Here is a 20116-nt window from a genome sequence, read left to right as displayed (position 1 = left end):
TGACGGGGCCCCAGGGCCAGTCCTGTTTCAGCTCTGTGGTCCAGACTGACGGGGCCCCAGGGCCAGTCCTGTTTCATCTCTGTGGTCCAGACTGACGGGGCCCCAGGGCCAGTCCTGTTTCAGCTCTGTGGTCTAGACTGACGGGGCTCCAGGGCCAGTCCTGTTTCAGCTCTGTGGTCCAGACTGACGGGGCCCCAGGGCCAGTCCTGTTTCAGCTCTGTGGTCTAGAAGTCCTTTTTCTTCTCAGTCTCTTTCCCAACTTCCTCCTCCACCAGGGCCTTGAAACAGGACTGGCACTGGGGCTCCTATCTTCAACTAACAAATGTTGTCCTGTGACAGGCCAGCGAGCTGTGGTCGGCTAACCCTGAATCCTAACGTCAGTGCCTTCACAACATCTCCAGCTAACGGCAGTTTGGAACAGTCATTATCCGGTCTCAGACACACAGACGTGACAGCCATGGGAGAGGAAAACATCTGTCAGGACAGCTAGTCTGTAAATCATCTTCCCACTGCAGTGTGACTGGGGCCCTATCACTGGCTTTCAGCATGCTGTTGATTGCTGTGTTGTAGATCCATGTTTACATGTTGACTCTGTGGTCAGGGGGTTAGGGCCCCTTGTCAGGTGACAGCATCATTCATCACGAGTTGACTTTGTTTGTTTCTGCTTTTTAAAAATGTTGGACCACAGAAAACCAACATACTGCACCATGCCAAGTAGAGGAAGAATCAGCAAGCTGTTGTGGTGTTGGCTGGCTTAGGCCTGCTCCAAAGCACAATCCAACCACAGCCCCAAACAGACTATGCTATGCCTGGCAGCCCCTGGCTTCTAACAATATACATTTTAGTCATTTAGCAGACGCTCTTATCCAGAGCGACTTTACAGTTAGTGAGTGCATACATTTTTCATACTGGCCCCCCGTGGGAATCAAACCCACAACCCTGGTGTTGCAAGCACCATGCTCTACCAACTGAGCTACAGGAGTATGAACGTTAAACTATCATCTCATAACTGTCTTCTCTACAATATACAGTCAGATTTAACACAATAAATACCTTTCTCAAAAGTAAACTGAACAAAAGTATAAACGCAACAGTTAATGTAAGGAAATCAGTCAATTTAAATAAATAAATTAGGCCCTAATCTGAGGATTTTACATGACTGTGCATTTTACATGACTGTGGGGCGCAGCCATGGGTGGGCTTGGGAGGGCATAGGCCCACCCAGTTGGGTGCCAGGCCCACCCATTGGGGAGCCAGGCCCAGCCAATCAGAATGAATTTTTCCCCACAAAAGGGCTTTATTACAGACAGAAATACTCCTCAGTTACATCAGCTGTCTGGGTGGCTGGTCTCAGACAATCCCACAGGTGAAGAAGCCGGATGTGGAGGTCCTGGTCTGGTGTGGTTACACGTGGTCTGCGGTTGTGAGGCCAGTTGGATGTACTGCCAAATTCTCTAAAACGACGTTGGAGGCGGCTTATGGTAGAGAAATTAATATGAAATTATCTGGCAATTGCTCTGGTGGACATTCCTGCAGTCAGCATGCCAATTGCATGCTCCCTCAAAACTTGAGACATTTGTGGCATTGTGTTGTGTGACACAACTGCACATTTTAGAGTGGCCTTTTATTGTCCCCAGCACAAGGTGCACCTGTGTAATGATCATGCTGTTTAATCAGCTTCTTGATATGCCACACCTGTCAGGTGGATGGATTATCTTGGCAAACGAAAAATGCTCACTAAAGGGGATGTAAACAAATTTGTGCACAACATTTGAGAGAAATAAGCTTTTTGTGCGTATGGAACATTTCTGGGATCTTTTACTTCATTTACATTTTAGTCATTTAGCAGACGCTCTTATCCAGAGCGACTTACAGGAGCAATTAGGGTTAAGCGCCTTGCTCAAGGGCACATCGACAGATTTTTCACCTAGTCGGCTCGGGGATTAGAACCAGCGACCTTTCGGTTACTGGCACAACGCTCTTAACCACTAAGCTACCTGCCGCCCCATTTCAGCTCATGAAACATGGGACCAACACTTTACATGTTGCATTTATATTTTTGTTCAGTTTGATTGTAGTTGTTCCCAGTTCATTATGTATTTTATATGCTATAGCAGGGAATGGAACTTGCATGGTGTAGTGATGATGGAGGCTAGGCCTATTGTAGATGTTGCAATATATAGCTTATAATTAATTCATTTAAAATTATGTATTATTTCACATCAATATTGGACATTACGCCATTTACGCAAAGCAACCAAGCACAAAAGCTATGTTATAGGCACCATGTGTAACTCATTCACAGGTTACATAGATATCTTACTGTGTCTTGAATTAACCAGGGGATCACCTCTCAGACGCGTTTCCATGGATATACGGGAAGCGAGCAGGACCAATAAGTGTAGGCTATTTTTGCGCATATAAATAGAACAACAAGAACATAATATGATTACAGAACGGAGGCTACAGACCAAGAGCAGGATATTATAGACCGTTTAGCTAAACGGGAATGACAAGTTACCGGGTAACCAAGGAACCGTTGTTGGCAACCGCCCAGCGTTAGTCCCAACGAGGAGGAAACGAGAACCGCTTTGTGGAATAAATCGGTCTACCGGAGTGACCCGCGCATGAACAACGTCAATCGAAGTTAGCCTATCATTTAAATGAAGTTGAAAGCAGTGACGCGGAAATACTTACCTGCGCCTAAAGACTTCATGGGTGCGATCATATGCCCGGGGATGGACATATAATTGGTCTGAAGACCCTTTGGCACATCCCCTTAATGACAGCGCTCTGAATCAACACAGACAGCAGTGAGTAGATACAGTGATGTAGTGAGTAGGATGTACATTTCTCTGAAATAAAATCTCGAAAGTAGCGTAGTTCCTCTCGTAGGGCCTCAGTGAAAGACAGATCTGAAGGCAACATATTTTGAATATCAGTTAAAAAGTCCCTGCCTATATAGTATGTATAGTATGATGACAACAAATCATCAAAGCGGGAAAAAAAAGTGAATGTTAAAAGTGTTTTGTGTGTGACAGGTCACGTTCGTCACCTGTCTGATGGAAAAATATGAAAAGCTGGCCAAGATTGGAGAGGGTTCATACGGTGTGGTGTTTAAATGCAGACACAGAGAGTCCGGACAGGTAGTCGCCATCAAGAAGTTTGTTGAATCAGAGGATGACCCAGTCATCAAGAAGATAGCACTGAGGGAGATTCGCATGCTGAAAGTAGGAGAAATAAACACCAGAGCTGTGTTCGAATACTCATACTAACTGCCCTAACCTTACTATTTCTGATGTAAATTGAGTTTGTAGTATGCTTATTGGTCATAGTATGGATATACACTACCAGTCAAAAGTTTTAGAACACCTACTCATTCAAGGGTTTTTCTTTATTTTTACTATTTTCTACATTGTCGAATAATAGTGAAGACATCAAAACTATGAAATAACACATATGGAATCATGTAGTATCCCAAAAAGTGTTCAACAAATAAAAATACATGTTATATTTAAGATTCTTCAAATAGCCACCCTTTGTCTTGAGGACAGCTTTGCACACTCTTGGCATTCTCTCAACCAGCTTCACCTGGAATGCTTTTCCAACAGTCTTGAAGGAGTTCCCACATATGCTGAGCACTTGTTGGCTGCTTTTCCTTCACTCTGCGGTCTGACTCATCCCAAACCATCTCAATTTGATTGAGGTCGGGGGATTGTGGAGGCCAGGTCATCTGATGCAGCACTCCAACACTCTCCTTCTTGGTAAAATAGCCCTTACACAGCCTGGAGGTGTGTTAGGTCATTGTCCTGTTGAAAAACAAATGATAGTCCCACTAAGCCCAAACCAGATGGGATGGTGTATCACTGCAGAATGCTGTGGTAGCCATGCTGGTTAAGTGTGCCTTGAATTCTAAATAAATCACAGTGTCACCAGCAAAGCACCCCCAAACCATCACACCTCATCCTCCATGCTTTACGGTGGGAAATGCACATGCGGAGATCATCCGTTCACCCACACCGCGTCTCACAAAGACACGGCGGTTGGAACCAAAAATCTTCAATTTGGACTCCAGACCAAAGGATACATTTCCACTGGTCTAATGTCCATTGCTTGTGTTTCTTGGCCCACGCAAGTCTCTTCTTCTTATTGGTGTCCTTTAATAATAATAATATAATAATATGCCATTTAGCAGACGCTTTTATCCAAAAGCGACTTACAGTTATTTGTGCATAAATTTTTACGTATGGGTGGTCCCGGGGATCGAACCCACTACCCTGGCATTACAAGCACCATGCTCTACCAATTGAGCTACAGAGGACCTTAGTAGTGGTTTCTTTGCAGCAATTTGACTTTGATTCACACAGTCTACTCTGAACAGTTGATGTTGAGATGTGTCTGTTACTTGAACTCTGTGAAGCATTTATTTGGGCTGCAATTTCTGAGGCTGGTAACTCTAATGAACTTATCCTCTGCAGCAGAGGTAACTTTGGGTCTTCCATTCCTATGGCGGTCCTCATGAGAGTCAGTTTCGTCATAGCGCTTTTTGGTTACTACATGATTCCATATGTGTTATTTCATAATTTTGATGTCTTCACTATTATTCTACAATGTAGAAAATTGTAAAAAATAAAGAAAAACCCTTGAATGAGTAGAAGTTCTAAAACTTTTGACCGGTAGTGTAATTAGTTTGCCAAAAGTTCCCGGATGTCATACTAAATTTGCCAAAATACGAAGTATACAAGCAGTGGACACTATTTCCGTGCTTTAAGGGCCCATAATGCAATTCTTCAGAAGATGGGCGTGGTCTTTCACATTTGAAGAAAATGGCAGGAAATATTTAGCCGAAGTCCGACGAGAGCAGATACAAATTCATTGCTTTAACTAATTATGACAAATGTTAACAAAATGTTGAGCAATGTAATAAAGTAATGACTTTTCAAATAAATTACACATTATGTTGGCTGACAATTTGTTAGCTACGCTATCCTTACGAACCGCATAGCATATCATTACAGCAGTATGTACCAGAATGTTAGCTAGATACCTAACGTTAGCTGGCTACTAATACATAGAACTTGCCAGGCAGTATAATAACTATATGCTATCTAACTAACTACCCAACGTTTATTGATTGATTATTCACGTCATTCTTAGCTAAGTGGTATAGTCGTTGTGCGTTCTCAATGGACATAGTTAATTCTGGCTATCTACTCCGCATAGCAACAGCATCAACTTCCAGTAGATAGGGGAAGCGCTAGTATGCTCAACTGAAAGGATATCGTTCGTTTACAGTATACTAAAATGAACTAATAGTATGTAGTATATACTCATTAAGTATGTAGTATACAGTATGTTAGTATGGGTATTCGAACACAGCTCAGGCTCGTACACACACACACACACACACACACACACACACACACACACACACACACACACACACACACACACACACACACACTCACTCGGTCACATAAACACACACACACCACCCTCTCACCACCCCCTCACCACCCTCTCACCACCCCCTCACCACCCTCTCACCACCCCCATCACCCCCTCTCACCACCCTCTCACCACCCCCCTCACCACCCTCTCACCACCCCCTCACCATCCCCTCACCACCCCCTCACTACCCTCTCACCACCCCCTCACCACCCTCTCACCACCCTCTCACCACCCTCTCACCACCCCCTCTCACCACCCTCTCACCACCCCCTCACCACCCTCTCACCACCCCATCACCCCCTCTCACCACCCTCTCACCACCCCCTCACCACCCTCTCACCACCCCCCTCACCATCCCCTCACCACCCCCTCACTACCCTCTCACCACCCCCCTCACCACCCTCTCACCACCCCTCTCACCACCCTCTCACCACCCCCTCACCACACTCTCACCACCCTCTCACCACCCCCTCACCACCCCTCACCACCCTCTCACCACCCCCCTCCCCTCACCACCCCCCTCACCACCCTCTCACCACCCCCCTCACCACCCTCTCACCACCCCCTCACCACCCCCTCACCACCCCCCTCACCACCCTCTTACCACCCTCTCACCACCCCCCTCACCACCCTCTCACCACCCTCTCACCACCCCCTCACCACCCTCTCACCACCCCCTCACCACCCTCTCACCACCCCCTCACCACCCTCTCACCACCCCCTCACCACCCCTCACCACCCTCTCACCACCCCCCTCACCACCCTCTCACCACCCCCCTCACCACCCTCTCACCACCCTCTCACCACCCCCTCACCACCCTCTCACCACCCTCTCACCACCCCTCACCACCCCCTCACCACCCTCTCACCACCCCCTCACCACCTCTCACCACCCTCTCACCACCCCCCTCACCACCCTCTCACCACCCTCTCACCACCCCCTCACCACCCTCTCACCAACCTCTCACCACCCCTCACCACCCTCTCACCACCCTCTCACCACCCCCCTCACCACCCTCTCACCACCCTCTCACCACCCCCTCACCACCCTCTCACCGCCCCCTCACCACCCCCTCACCATCCCCTCACCACCCCCCTCACTACCCTCTCACCACCCCCCTCACCACCCTCTCACCACCCTCTCACCACCCTCTCACCACCCCCCCTCACCACACTCTCACCACCCTCTCACCACCCCCTCACCACCCCCTCACCACCCTCTCACCACCCCCCTCCCCTCACCACCCCCTCACTACCCTCTCACCACCCCCCTCACCACCCTCTCACCACCCCCTCACCACCCCCCTCACCACCCTCTCACCACCCCCCCCACCACCCTCTCACCACCCTCTCACCACCCCCCTCACCACCCTCTCACCACCCTCTCACCACCCCCTCACCACCCTCTCACCACCCCCTCACCACCCTCTCACCACCCCCCTCACCACCCTCTCACCACCCCCTCACCACCCCTCACCACCCTCTCACCACCCCCTCACCACCCTCTCACCACCCTCTCACCACCCCCCTCACCACCCTCTCACCACCCTCTCACCACCCCCTCACCACCCTCTCACCACCCTCTCACCACCCCCCTCACCACCCCCTCACCACCCTCTCACCACCCCCCTCACCACCCTCTCACCACCCCCCCACCACCCTCTCACCACCCTCTCACCACCCCCTCACCACCCTCTCACCACCCTCTCACCATCCCCTCACCACCCCCTCACCACCCTCTCACCACCCCCTCACCACCCCCCTCACCACCCTCTCACCACCCCTCTCACCACCCTCTCACCACCCCTCTCACCACCCCCTCACCACCCCTCTCACCACCCCCTCACCACCCTCTCACCACCCTCTCACCACCCCCTCACCACCCTCTCACCACCCTCTCACCACCCCCTCACCACCCTCTCACCACCCTCTCACCACCCCCCTCACCACCCTCTCACCACCCTCTCACCACCCTCTCACCACCCCCCCACCACCCTCCCACCACCCCCTCACCACCCCCCCACCACCCTCCCACCACCCCTCACCACCCCCTCACCACCCCCCCACCACCCTCTCACCACCCCCTCACCACCCACTGTGTTCCTCCCTGCAGCAGCTAAAGCATGTGAACCTGGTGAACCTCCTGGAGGTCTTCAGGAGGAAGAGACGTCTCCACCTGGTCTTTGAGTTCTGTGAGCAGACCGTCCTGAACGAGCTGGACCGACACCCCCGTGGGTACGTTAACCGGATCACCCTGTCATAACTCCCTAACCCCCGTGGGTACGTTAACTCTATCACCCTGTCATCACTCCTGCGGGCCCAACACAGAACACTTTACTGTCAGCTGCTAATAGAAACGTGAAGGCCTTTGTGTTGGTAAAACCCTCTCACCCTCAGGAGCATGTCTGACTGAACACTAAGATCATCTTTCCTGTTTCATTTAGTGACTCCTCACGTCATACACTTTGCCATGCCACTAGACTGTAATCCAATAGTTACCTGGTGGTTAGTCTAACCACTGGGCTGTAATCCAATAGTTACCTGGTGGTTAGTCTAACCACTGGGCTGTAATCCAATAGTTACCTGGTGGTTAGTCTAACCACTGGGCTGTAATCCAATAGTTACCTGGTGGTTAGTCTAACCACTGGGCTGTAATCCAATAGTTACCTGGTGGTTAGTCTAACCACTGGGCTGTAATCCAATAGTTACCTGGTGGTTAGTCTAACCACTGGGCTGTAATCCAATAGTTACCTGGTGGTTAGTCTGACCACTGGGCTGTAATCCAATAGTTACCTGGTGGTTAGTCTAACCACTGGGCTGTAATCCAATAGTTACCTGGTGGTTAGTCTAACCACTGGGCTGTAATCCAATAGTTACCTGGTGGTTAGTCTAACCACTGGGCTGTAATCCAATAGTTACCCGGTGGTTAGTCTAACCACTGGGCTGTAATCCAATAGTTACCTGGTGGTTAGTGTAATCCAATAGTTACCCGGTGGTTAGTCTGACCACTGGGCTGTAATCCAATAGTTACCTGGTGGTTAGTCTAACCACTGGGCTGTAATCCAATAGTTACCCGGTGGTTAGTCTAACCACTGGGCTGTAATCCAATAGTTACCTGGTGGTTAGTCTAACCACTGGGCTGTAATCCAATAGTTACCTGGTGGTTAGTCTGACCACTGGGCTGTAATCCAATAGTTACCTGGTGGTTAGTCTAACCACTGGGCTGTAATCCAATAGTTACCTGGTGGTTAGTCTGACCACTGGGCTGTAATCCAATAGTTACCTGGTGGTTAGTCTAACCACTGGGCTGTAATCCAATAGTTACCTGGTGGTTAGTCTAACCACTGGGCTGTAATCCAATAGTTACCTGGTGGTTAGTGTAATCCAATAGTTACCCGGTGGTTAGTCTGACCACTGGGCTGTAATCCAATAGTTACCTGGTGGTTAGTCTAACCACTGGGCTGTAATCCAATAGTTACCTGGTGGTTAGTCTAACCACTGGGCTGTAATCCAATAGTTACCTGGTGGTTAGTCTGACCACTGGGCTGTAATCCAATAGTTACCTGGTGGTTAGTCTAACCACTGGGCTGTAATCCAATAGTTACCTGGTGGTTAGTCTAACCACTGGGCTGTAATCCAATAGTTACCTGGTGGTTAGTCTGACCATTGGGCTGTAATCCAATAGTTACCTGGTGGTTAGTCTAACCACTGGGCTGTAATCCAATAGTTACCTGGTGGTTAGTCTAACCACTGGGCTGTAATCCAATAGTTACCTGGTGGTTAGTCTAACCACTGGGCTGTAATCCAATAGTTACCTGGTGGTTAGTCTAACCACTGGGCTGTAATCCAATAGTTACCTGGTGGTTAGTCTGACCACTGGGCTGTAATCCAATAGTTACCTGGTGGTTAGTCTAACCACTGGGCTGTAATCCAATAGTTACCTGGTGGTTAGTCTAACCACTGGGCTGTAATCCAATAGTTACCTGGTGGTTAGTCTGACCACTGGGCTGTAATCCAATAGTTACCTGGTGGTTAGTCTAACCACTGGGCTGTAATCCAATAGTTACCTGGTGGTTAGTCTGACCACTGGGCTGTAATCCAATAGTTACCTGGTGGTTAGTGTAATCCAATAGTTACCTGGTGGTTAGTCTAACCACTGGGCTGTAATCCAATAGTTACCTGGTGGTTAGTCTAACCACTGGGCTGTAATCCAATAGTTACCTGGTGGTTAGTGTAATCCAATAGTTACCTGGTGGTTAGTCTAACCACTGGGCTGTAATCCAATAGTTACCTGGTGGTTAGTCTGACCACTGGGCTGTAATCCAATAGTTACCTGGTGGTTAGTCTAACCACTGGGCTGTAATCCAATAGTTACCTGGTGGTTAGTGTAATCCAATAGTTACCTGGTGGTTAGTCTGACCACTGGGCTGTAATCCAATAGTTACCTGGTGGTTAGTCTAACCACTGGGCTGTAATCCAATAGTTACCCGGTGGTTAGTCTGACCACTGGCGAGATTACAGTAAACATTACTTCTGAGTGTAATGTTTACTGTTAATATTAGTTGTTTATTTCACTTTTCTTTATTACCTACTTCACTTGCTTTGGCATTGTTAACATACGTTTCCCATGCCAGTAAAGCCCTTAAATTGAAATTGAAATTGAAAGAGAGGGTGGGAGCGGGGGACAGAGAGGGGGAGCGAGGGACAGAGAGGGGGAGGGAGAAAGAGAGAGGGGAGGGAGAGATAGGGGGACAGACAAAATGAGAGAGAGGGACAGAGAGGGGGAACAGTGGGTGAACTACATGGTGGGAGACCGTTGCTAAGAGACACTAAAGACAGAGAATGTTAGTGACTGTTGTGAAAGAGGAAATAGTGTTCCCTAAAGAAAATACAGAAACTTTAGCTTGTGTCAGCATACTCTTAATTTACACACGCAAGCACACAGGCACGGACGCATGCACGTACACACACACACACACACACACACACACACACACACACACACACACACACACACACACACACACACACACACACTATTACAGAAGTGAAAAGTAATATAGATGTCAATAAAGCTATGAGACAAAATAACTCTTAATAGAAACCTTTATTGCAGACAGACATTAGAAATGCGTATAGCTGAAACTAACGTTGTGTTTGTGGCAGAAGTTGACGGCCTGTAGAGTCTGCCACACCATACTCTTCAGCTGAGCCTCAGGGACCCTGGAGGAGAACACAATAGGACATATAATAGGACACACACCCCTCTACCCCACACACACTCCGTTCCCAGGACAAAGGGTAGTGTGTATTATGTAGTGTGAAAGCTGCCTCACTACAGGTCCTTTACCCAGAAGGCCATGCAGCAGAAACTCTAGCCGCCCCTGAAAACAAAAGCTGTGGTTGCAAAGGGGCGACAGGCATGCAGTTGCCTGGGTGATAGGGAACTGTTTAAAGCAGGAGTCCGTTTGGATTTGAAGTGAAAGGATCGGAGTACGTAACAATATCATTATGATTATATAGGAACAATACGTAACAATATCATTATGATTATATAGGAACAATACGTAACAATATCATTATGATTATATAGGAACAATACATAACAATATCATTATGATTATATAGGAACAATACATAACAATATCATTATGATTATATAGGAACAATACGTAACAATATCATTATGATTATATAGGAACAATACGTAACAATATCATTATGATTATATAGGAACAATACGTAACAATATCATGATGATTATATATGAACAATACATAACAATATCATTATGATTATATAGGAACAATACATAACAATATCATTATGATTATATAGGAACAATACATAACAATATCATTGTGATTATATAGGAACAATACGTAACAATATCATTATGATTATATAGGAACAATACGTAACAATATCATTATGATTATATAGGAACAATACATAACAATATCATTATGATTATATAGGAACAATACATAACAATATCATTATGATTATATAGGAACAATACATATCATGATGATTATATAGGAACAATACATATCATGATGATTATATAGGAACAATACATATCAATATCATTATGATTATATAGGAACAATACATATCATGATGATTATATAGGAACAATACATATCATGATGATTATATAGGAACAATACATATCAATATCATTATGATTATATAGGAACAATACATATCATTATGATTATATAGGAACAATACATAACAATATCATTATGATTATATAGGAACAATACATAACAATATCATTATGATTATATAGGAACAATACATAACAATATCATTATGATTATATAGGAACAATACATATCATGATGATTATATAGGAACAATACATATCATGATGATTATATAGGAACAATACATATCAATATCATTATGATTATATAGGAACAATACATATCATGATGATTATATAGGAACAATACATATCATGATGATTATATAGGAACAATACATATCAATATCATTATGATTATATAGGAACAATACATATCATGATGATTATATAGGAACAATACATATCATGATGATTATATAGGAACAATACATATCAATATCATTATGATTATATAGGAACAATACATATCATTATGATTATATAGGAACAATACATAACAATATCATTATGATTATATAGGAACAATACATAACAATATCATTATGATTATATAGGAACAATACATAACAATATCATTATGATTATATAGGAACAATACATATCATGATGATTATATAGGAACAATACATATCATGATGATTATATAGGAACAATACATATCAATATCATTATGATTATATAGGAACAATACATATCATGATGATTATATAGGAACAATACATATCAATATCATTATGATTATATAGGAACAATACATATCATTATGATTATATAGGAACAATACATAACAATATCATTATGATTATATAGGAACAATACGTAACAATATCATTATGATTATATAGGAACAATACATATCAATATCATTATGATTATATAGGAACAATACATATCAATATCATTATGATTATATAGGAACAATACATATCATTATGATTATATAGGAACAATACATATCATGATGATTATGTGTTTCTGAACTAATGCAACAACAAAGTCTCTATTACCTCTGACCCTTGTGTGTCCTATTATATGTCCTATTGGTAGAGGGGTGTGTGTCCTATTATATGTCCTATTGTTTTCTCCTCCAGGGTCCCTGAGGCTCAGCTGAAGAGTATGGTGTGGCAGACTCTACAGGCCGTCAACTTCTGCCACAAACACAACGTTAGTTTCAGCTATACGCATTTCTAATGTCTGTCTGCTATGAAGGTTTCTATTAAGAGTTATTTTGTCTCATAGCTTTATTGACATCTATATTACTTTTCACTTCTGTAATAGTGTGTGTGTGTGTGTGTGTGTGTGTGTGTGTGTGTGTGTGTGTGTTGCAGTGTATCCATCGGGATGTGAAGCCAGAGAACATCCTCCTCACCAAGACAGGAATCATCAAACTCTGTGACTTTGGATTCGCCAGGATCCTCAGTAGGTCACATGCACACACACACACACCACAGCCCGTGAGTACGTTTATGTGTGTCACACACACCACAGCCCGTGAGTACGTTTATGTGTGTTTAGCATTCTATGTCTCTCTAATGACTAATTCAACAAGGAGCCTAAAGATATCAGCTGCTGTTCTGGCCTCCTCACTTCCACAGTCAGTCAGCCAGTCAGCCAGTCAGCCAGTCAGCCAGTCAGCCAGTCAGTGAGTCAGTCAGTCAGTCAGTCAGTCAGCCAGTCAGCCAGTCAGCCGGCCAGTCAGCCAGTCAGCCGGCCAGTCAGCCAGTTAGGCAGTCAGCCAGTCAGCCGGCCAGTCAGCCAGTCAGCCGGCCAGTCAGCCAGTTAGGCAGTCAGCCAGTCAGCCGGCCAGTCAGCCAGTCAGCCGGCCAGTCAGCCAGTTAGGCAGTCAGCCAGTCAGCCGGCCAGTCAGCCAGTTAGGCAGTCAGCCAATCAGCTGGCTAGTCAGCCAGTTAGGTAGTGAGCCAGTCAGCCGGCCAGTCAATCAGTCAGAAACTTCAGCCAGTTAGTAATTCAGTTAAGCAGTCAGTCAGCCGGGCGTCCAGTCAGTCAGTCAGCAAGTCAGTCAGCTAGCCGGTTGGCCAGTCAACCGGCCAGTCAGTCAGCCAGCCGGTTGGCCAGTCAGCCGGCCAGTCAGTCAGTCAGCCAGCCAGTCAGTCAGTCAGTCAGTTAGGCAACCAGTCAGTCAGCCAGCCTGTGTCTCAGTTTACCTACTGTGCGTGTTGTTTCAGTATATTGTTACTATACATTAATATGTAACAATAACAGGTAGTCAGTCAGTCAGTCAGCAGGTGTTGTAGTCTGCCTCTCTGTGTAATGTTCATGTTATTCAATGTCTCTCTCTCACCTCTCTCTCTCTCTCTCTCTCTCTCTCTCTCTCTCTCTCTCTCTCTCTCTCTCTCTCTCTCTCTCTCTCTGCCTCTCTCTCTCTCTCTGTTCTCTCTCTCTCTCTCTCTCTCTCTCTCTCTCTCTCTCTCTCTCTCTCTCTCTCTCTCTCTCTCTCTCTCTCTCTCTCTCTCTCTCTCTCTCTCTCTCTCTCTCTCTCTCTCTCCAGCTGGGCCAGGCGATGACTATACAGACTACGTGGCTACCCGGTGGTATCGGGCTCCAGAGCTCCTGGTGGGTGATACTCAGTATGGAGCCCCGGTGGACCTCTGGGCGCTGGGCTGTGTATTCGCTGAGCTACTCCATGGAAACCCTCTCTGGCCTGGACGCTCCGACGTCGACCAGCTCTACCTCATCAGACGCACTCTAGGTACACAGTGAGAAGGAGCAAATGTATTGTCCTGGGTTATTTAAAACAACGTCTGTTTGCTGTTTTGCTGCCTGCTGCCTGTGATAACCTCCATTCTGACCCCATCAGGTGACCTGATCCCTCGTCACCAGCAGGTGTTCCGATCCAACGTGTTCTTCAGCGGAGTCAGCATCCCCGAGCCAGAAACTATGGTACCTAACTATTTATATATACTATAACTAACTATATTACTATATCCCCTGGTCTAGCCAGACACTACAATACCTAACTATATATACACTATACTATACTATACTATAACTAACTATATTACTATATCCCTTGGCCTAGCCAGACACGACAGTACCTAACTAAATATACTATACTATACTATAATATAGTATACTATACTATACAATACAATAACTAACTATATTACTATATCCCCTGGTCTAGCCAGACACTACAATACCTAACTATATATACACTATACTATACTATACTATACTATACTATACTATACTATACTTTAACTAACTATATTACTATATCCCTTGGTCTAGCCAGACACTACAGTACCTAACTATATATACTATACTATACTATACTATACTATAATATACTATACTATACTATACTATACTATACTATACTATACTATACTATACTATACTATAATATAATATACTATACTATACTATACAATAGCTACCTATATGACTATATCCCCTGGTCTAGCCAGACAATACAATACCTAAATATATACACACTATTATACTATACTATACTATACTATACTATACTATACTATACTATACTATACTATACTATACTATACTATACAATAGCTAACTATATTACTATATCCCCTGGTCTAGCCAGACACTACAGTACCTAACTAAATATACTATACTATACTATAATATAGTATACTATACTATACAATACAATAACTAACTATATTACTATATCCCCTGGTCTAGCCAGACACTACAATACCTAACTATATATACACTATACTATACTATACTATACTATACTATACTATACTATACTATACTTTAACTAACTATATTACTATATCCCTTGGTCTAGCCAGACACTACAGTACCTAACTATATATACTATACTATACTATACTATACTATACTATACTATACTATACTATACTATACTATACTATACTATACTATACTATACTATAATATACTATACTATACTATACAATAGCTACCTATATGACTATATCCCCTGGTCTAGCCAGACAATACAATACCTAAATATATACACACTATTATACTATACTATACTATACTATACTATACTATACTATACTATACTATACTATACAATAGCTAACTATATTACTATATCCCCTGGTCTAGCCAGACACTACAGTACCTAACTATATATACACTATATTATACTATACTATACTATAACTAACTATATTACTATATCCCTTGGCCTAGCCATACACTACAGTACCTAACTAAATATACTATACTATACTATACTATACTATACTATACTATACAATAACTAACTATATTACTATATCCCCTGGTCTAGCCAGACACTACAATACCTAACTATATATACACTATACTATACTATACTATACTTTAACTAACTATATTACTATATCCCTTGGCCTAGCCATACACTACAGTACCTAACTAAATATACTATACTATACTATACTATACTATACTATACTATACTATACTATACAATAACTAACTATATTACTATATCCCCTGGTCTAGCCAGACACTACAATACCTAACTATATATACACTATACTATAATATACTATACTATACTTTAACTAACTATATTACTATATCCCTTGGTCTAGCCAGACACTACAGTACCTAACTATATATACTATACTATACTATACAATAGCTAACTATATTACTATATCCCCTGGTCTAGCCAGACAATACAATACCTAAATATATACACACTATTATACTATACTATACTATACTATACTATACTATACTATACTATACTATACTATACTATACTATACTATACTATACTATACTATACTATACAATAGCTAACTATATTACTATATCCCCTGGTCTAGCCAGACACTACAGTACCTAACTATATATACACACTATACTATACTATACTATACTATACTATACTATACTATAATATACTATAACTAACTATATTACCATATATCCTGGCCTAGCCATACACCATGGTACATAACTATAGTATAGTATAGTATACTATACTATACTATACTATACTATACTATATTATACTATACTATACTATACTATACTATAACTAACTATATTATTATATCCCCTGGCCTAGCCAGACACTACAATACCTAACTATATATACACACTATACTATACTATACTATACTATACTATAACTAACTATATTACTATATCCCCTGGCCTAGCCAGACACTACAATACCTAACTATATATACACACTATACTATACTATACTATACTATACTATAACTAACTATATTACTATATCCCCTGGTCTAGCCAGACACAACAATACCTAAATATATATACACTATACTATACTATACTATACTATAACTAACTATATTACTATATCCCATGGCCTAGCCATACACCATGGTACATAACTATACTATAGTATAGTATAGTATAGTATAGTATAGTATAGTATAGTATAGTATATTATACTACTATACTATACTATACTATACAATAACTAACTATATTACTATATCGCCTGGCCTAGCCAGACACTACAATACCTAACTATATATACACACTATACTATACTATAACTAACTATATTAGTATATCCCTTGGCCTAGCCAGACACTACAGTACCTAACTATATATACACTATACTATACTATACTATACTATACTATACTATACTATAACTAACTATATTACTATATCCCCTGGTCTAGCCAGACACTACAATACCTAAATATATATACACTATACTATACTATACTATACTATACTATAACTAACTATATTACTATATCCCTTGCCCTAGCCAGACAATACAGTACCTAACTATATATACACTATATTATACTATACTATACTATACTATACTATACAATAACTAACTATATTACTATATCCCCTGGGCTAGCCAGACACTACAGTACCTAACTATATATACACTATACTATATTATACTATACTATACCTAACCATATTACTATATCCCCTGTCCTAGCCAGACACTACAATACCTAACTATATATACAATATACTATATTATACTGTACTATACTATACTATACTATACCTAACTATATTACTATATCCCCTGGCCTAGCCAGACACTATGGTACGTAACTATATATACTATACTATACTATAACTAACTATATTACTATATCCCTTGGTCTAGCCAGACACTATGGTACGTAACTATATATACTATACTATACTATACCTAACTATATTACTATATCCCCTGGCCTAGCCAGACACTACAATACCTAACTATATATACTATACTATACTATACTATAACTAACTATATTACTATATCCCTTGGTCTAGCCAGACACTATGGTACGTAACTATATATATTATACTATACTATACCTAACTATATTACTATATCCCCTGGCCTAGCCAGACACTACAATGCCTAACTATATATACACACTATACTATAAATAACTATATTACTATATCCCCTGGCCTAGCCATACACTATGGTACATAACTATACTATACTATACTATATTATATTATACTATACTATACAATAACTAACTATATTACTATATCCCCTGGCCTAGCCAGACACTACAATACCTAACTATATATACACACTATACTATACTATACTATACTATACTATACTATACTATACTATACTATACTATATGTGGTCCTCTGTAGCTCAGCTGGTAAAGCACGGCGCTTGTAACGCCAAGGTAGTGGGTTCGATCCCCAGGACCACCCATACACAAAAAAAAAAATGTATGCACGCATGACTGTAAGTCGCTTTGGATAAAAGCGTCTGCTAAATGGCATATTATAATTATAATTATAATATTATAATACTATACTATAACTAACTATATTAGTATATCCCCTGGCCTAGCCAGACACTACAATACCTAACTATATATACACTATACTATATTATATATACTATACTATACTATACCTAACTATATTACTATATCCCCTGGCCTAGCCAGACACTATGGTACGTAACTATATATACTATACTATACTATACTATAACTAACTATATTACTATATCCCCTGGCCTAGCCAGACACTATGGTACGTAACTATATATACTATACTATACTATAACTAACTATATTACTATATCCCCTGGCCTAGCCGGACACTACAGTACCTAACTATATATACAATATATTATACTATACTATACTATAATATACTATACCTAACTATATTACTATATCCCCTGGCCTAGCCAGACACTATGGTACGTAACTATATATACTATACTATACTATACTATAACTAACTATATTACTATATCCCTTGGTCTAGCCAGACACTATGGTACGTAACTATATATACTATACTATACTATACCTAACTATATTACTATATCCCCTGGCTTAGCCAGACACTACAATACCTAACTATATATACACATTATACTATACTATACTATACTATAACTAACTATATTACTATATCCCTTGGCCTAGCCAGACACTACAATACCTAACTATATATACTATACTATACTATAACTAACTATATTACTATATCCCTTGGTCTAGCCAGACACTATGTTACGTAACTATATATACTATACTATACTATACTATACAATAACTAACTATATTACTATATTCCCTGGCCTAGCCAGACACTACAATACCTAACTATATATACACATTATACTATACTATACTATACTGTACTATACTATACTATAACTAACTATATTACTATATCCCCTGGCCTAGCCATACACTATGGTACATAACTATACTATACTATACTATACTATACTATATTATATTATATTATATTATATTATACTATACTATACTATACTATACTATACTATACTATACAATAACTAACTATATTACTATATCCCCTGGCCTAGCCAGACACTATGGTACGTAACTATATATACTATACTATACTATACTATAACTAACTATATTACTATATCCCTTGGTCTAGCCAGACACTATGGTACGTAACTATATATACTATACTATACTATACCTAACTATATTACTATATCCCCTGGCCTAGCCAGACACTACAATACCTAACTATATATACACATTATACTATACTATACTATAACTAACTATATTACTATATCCCTTGGCCTAGCCAGACACTACAATACCTAACTATATATACTATACTATACTATAACTAACTATATTACTATATCCCTTGGTCTAGCCAGACACTATGTTACGTAACTATATATACTATACTATACTATACTATACAATAACTAACTATATTACTATATTCCCTGGCCTAGCCAGACACTACAATACCTAACTATATATACACATTATACTATACTATACTATACTGTACTATACTATACTATAACTAACTATATTACTATATCCCCTGGCCTAGCCATACACTATGGTACATAACTATACTATACTATACTATACTATACTATACTATACTATATTATATTATATTATATTATATTATATTATATTATATTATACTATACTATACTATACTATACTATACTATACAATAACTAACTATATTAATATATCCCCTGGCCTAGCCAGACACTACAATACCTAACTATATATATGTCACGAGTTA

General features: G+C 41.3%; 1 protein-coding gene across 1 annotated transcript in view; it reads left to right on the top strand.

Annotated features, from left to right (window-relative positions):
* The first annotated feature begins 2019 nt into the window (after positions 1-2019).
* Positions 2020-20116, top strand: part of LOC121567691 (cyclin-dependent kinase-like 1) — a 39501-nt gene continuing 21404 nt past the window's right edge. The window contains exons 1-7 of the mRNA XM_041877906.2: positions 2020-2813; positions 3042-3230; positions 7565-7686; positions 12700-12772; positions 12937-13027; positions 14118-14318; positions 14427-14509. Of these exons, the coding sequence (XP_041733840.1) occupies positions 3063-3230; positions 7565-7686; positions 12700-12772; positions 12937-13027; positions 14118-14318; positions 14427-14509 (738 nt within the window). The 5' untranslated portion in view covers positions 2020-2813; positions 3042-3062. The remainder of the gene's footprint in view (positions 2814-3041; positions 3231-7564; positions 7687-12699; positions 12773-12936; positions 13028-14117; positions 14319-14426; positions 14510-20116) is intronic.

Source organism: Coregonus clupeaformis, unplaced genomic scaffold, assembly GCF_020615455.1.
Source record: "Coregonus clupeaformis isolate EN_2021a unplaced genomic scaffold, ASM2061545v1 scaf1102, whole genome shotgun sequence".
Lineage (NCBI taxonomy): Eukaryota > Metazoa > Chordata > Actinopteri > Salmoniformes > Salmonidae > Coregonus > Coregonus clupeaformis.
This window is presented reverse-complemented; position numbering and strand designations above follow the sequence as displayed.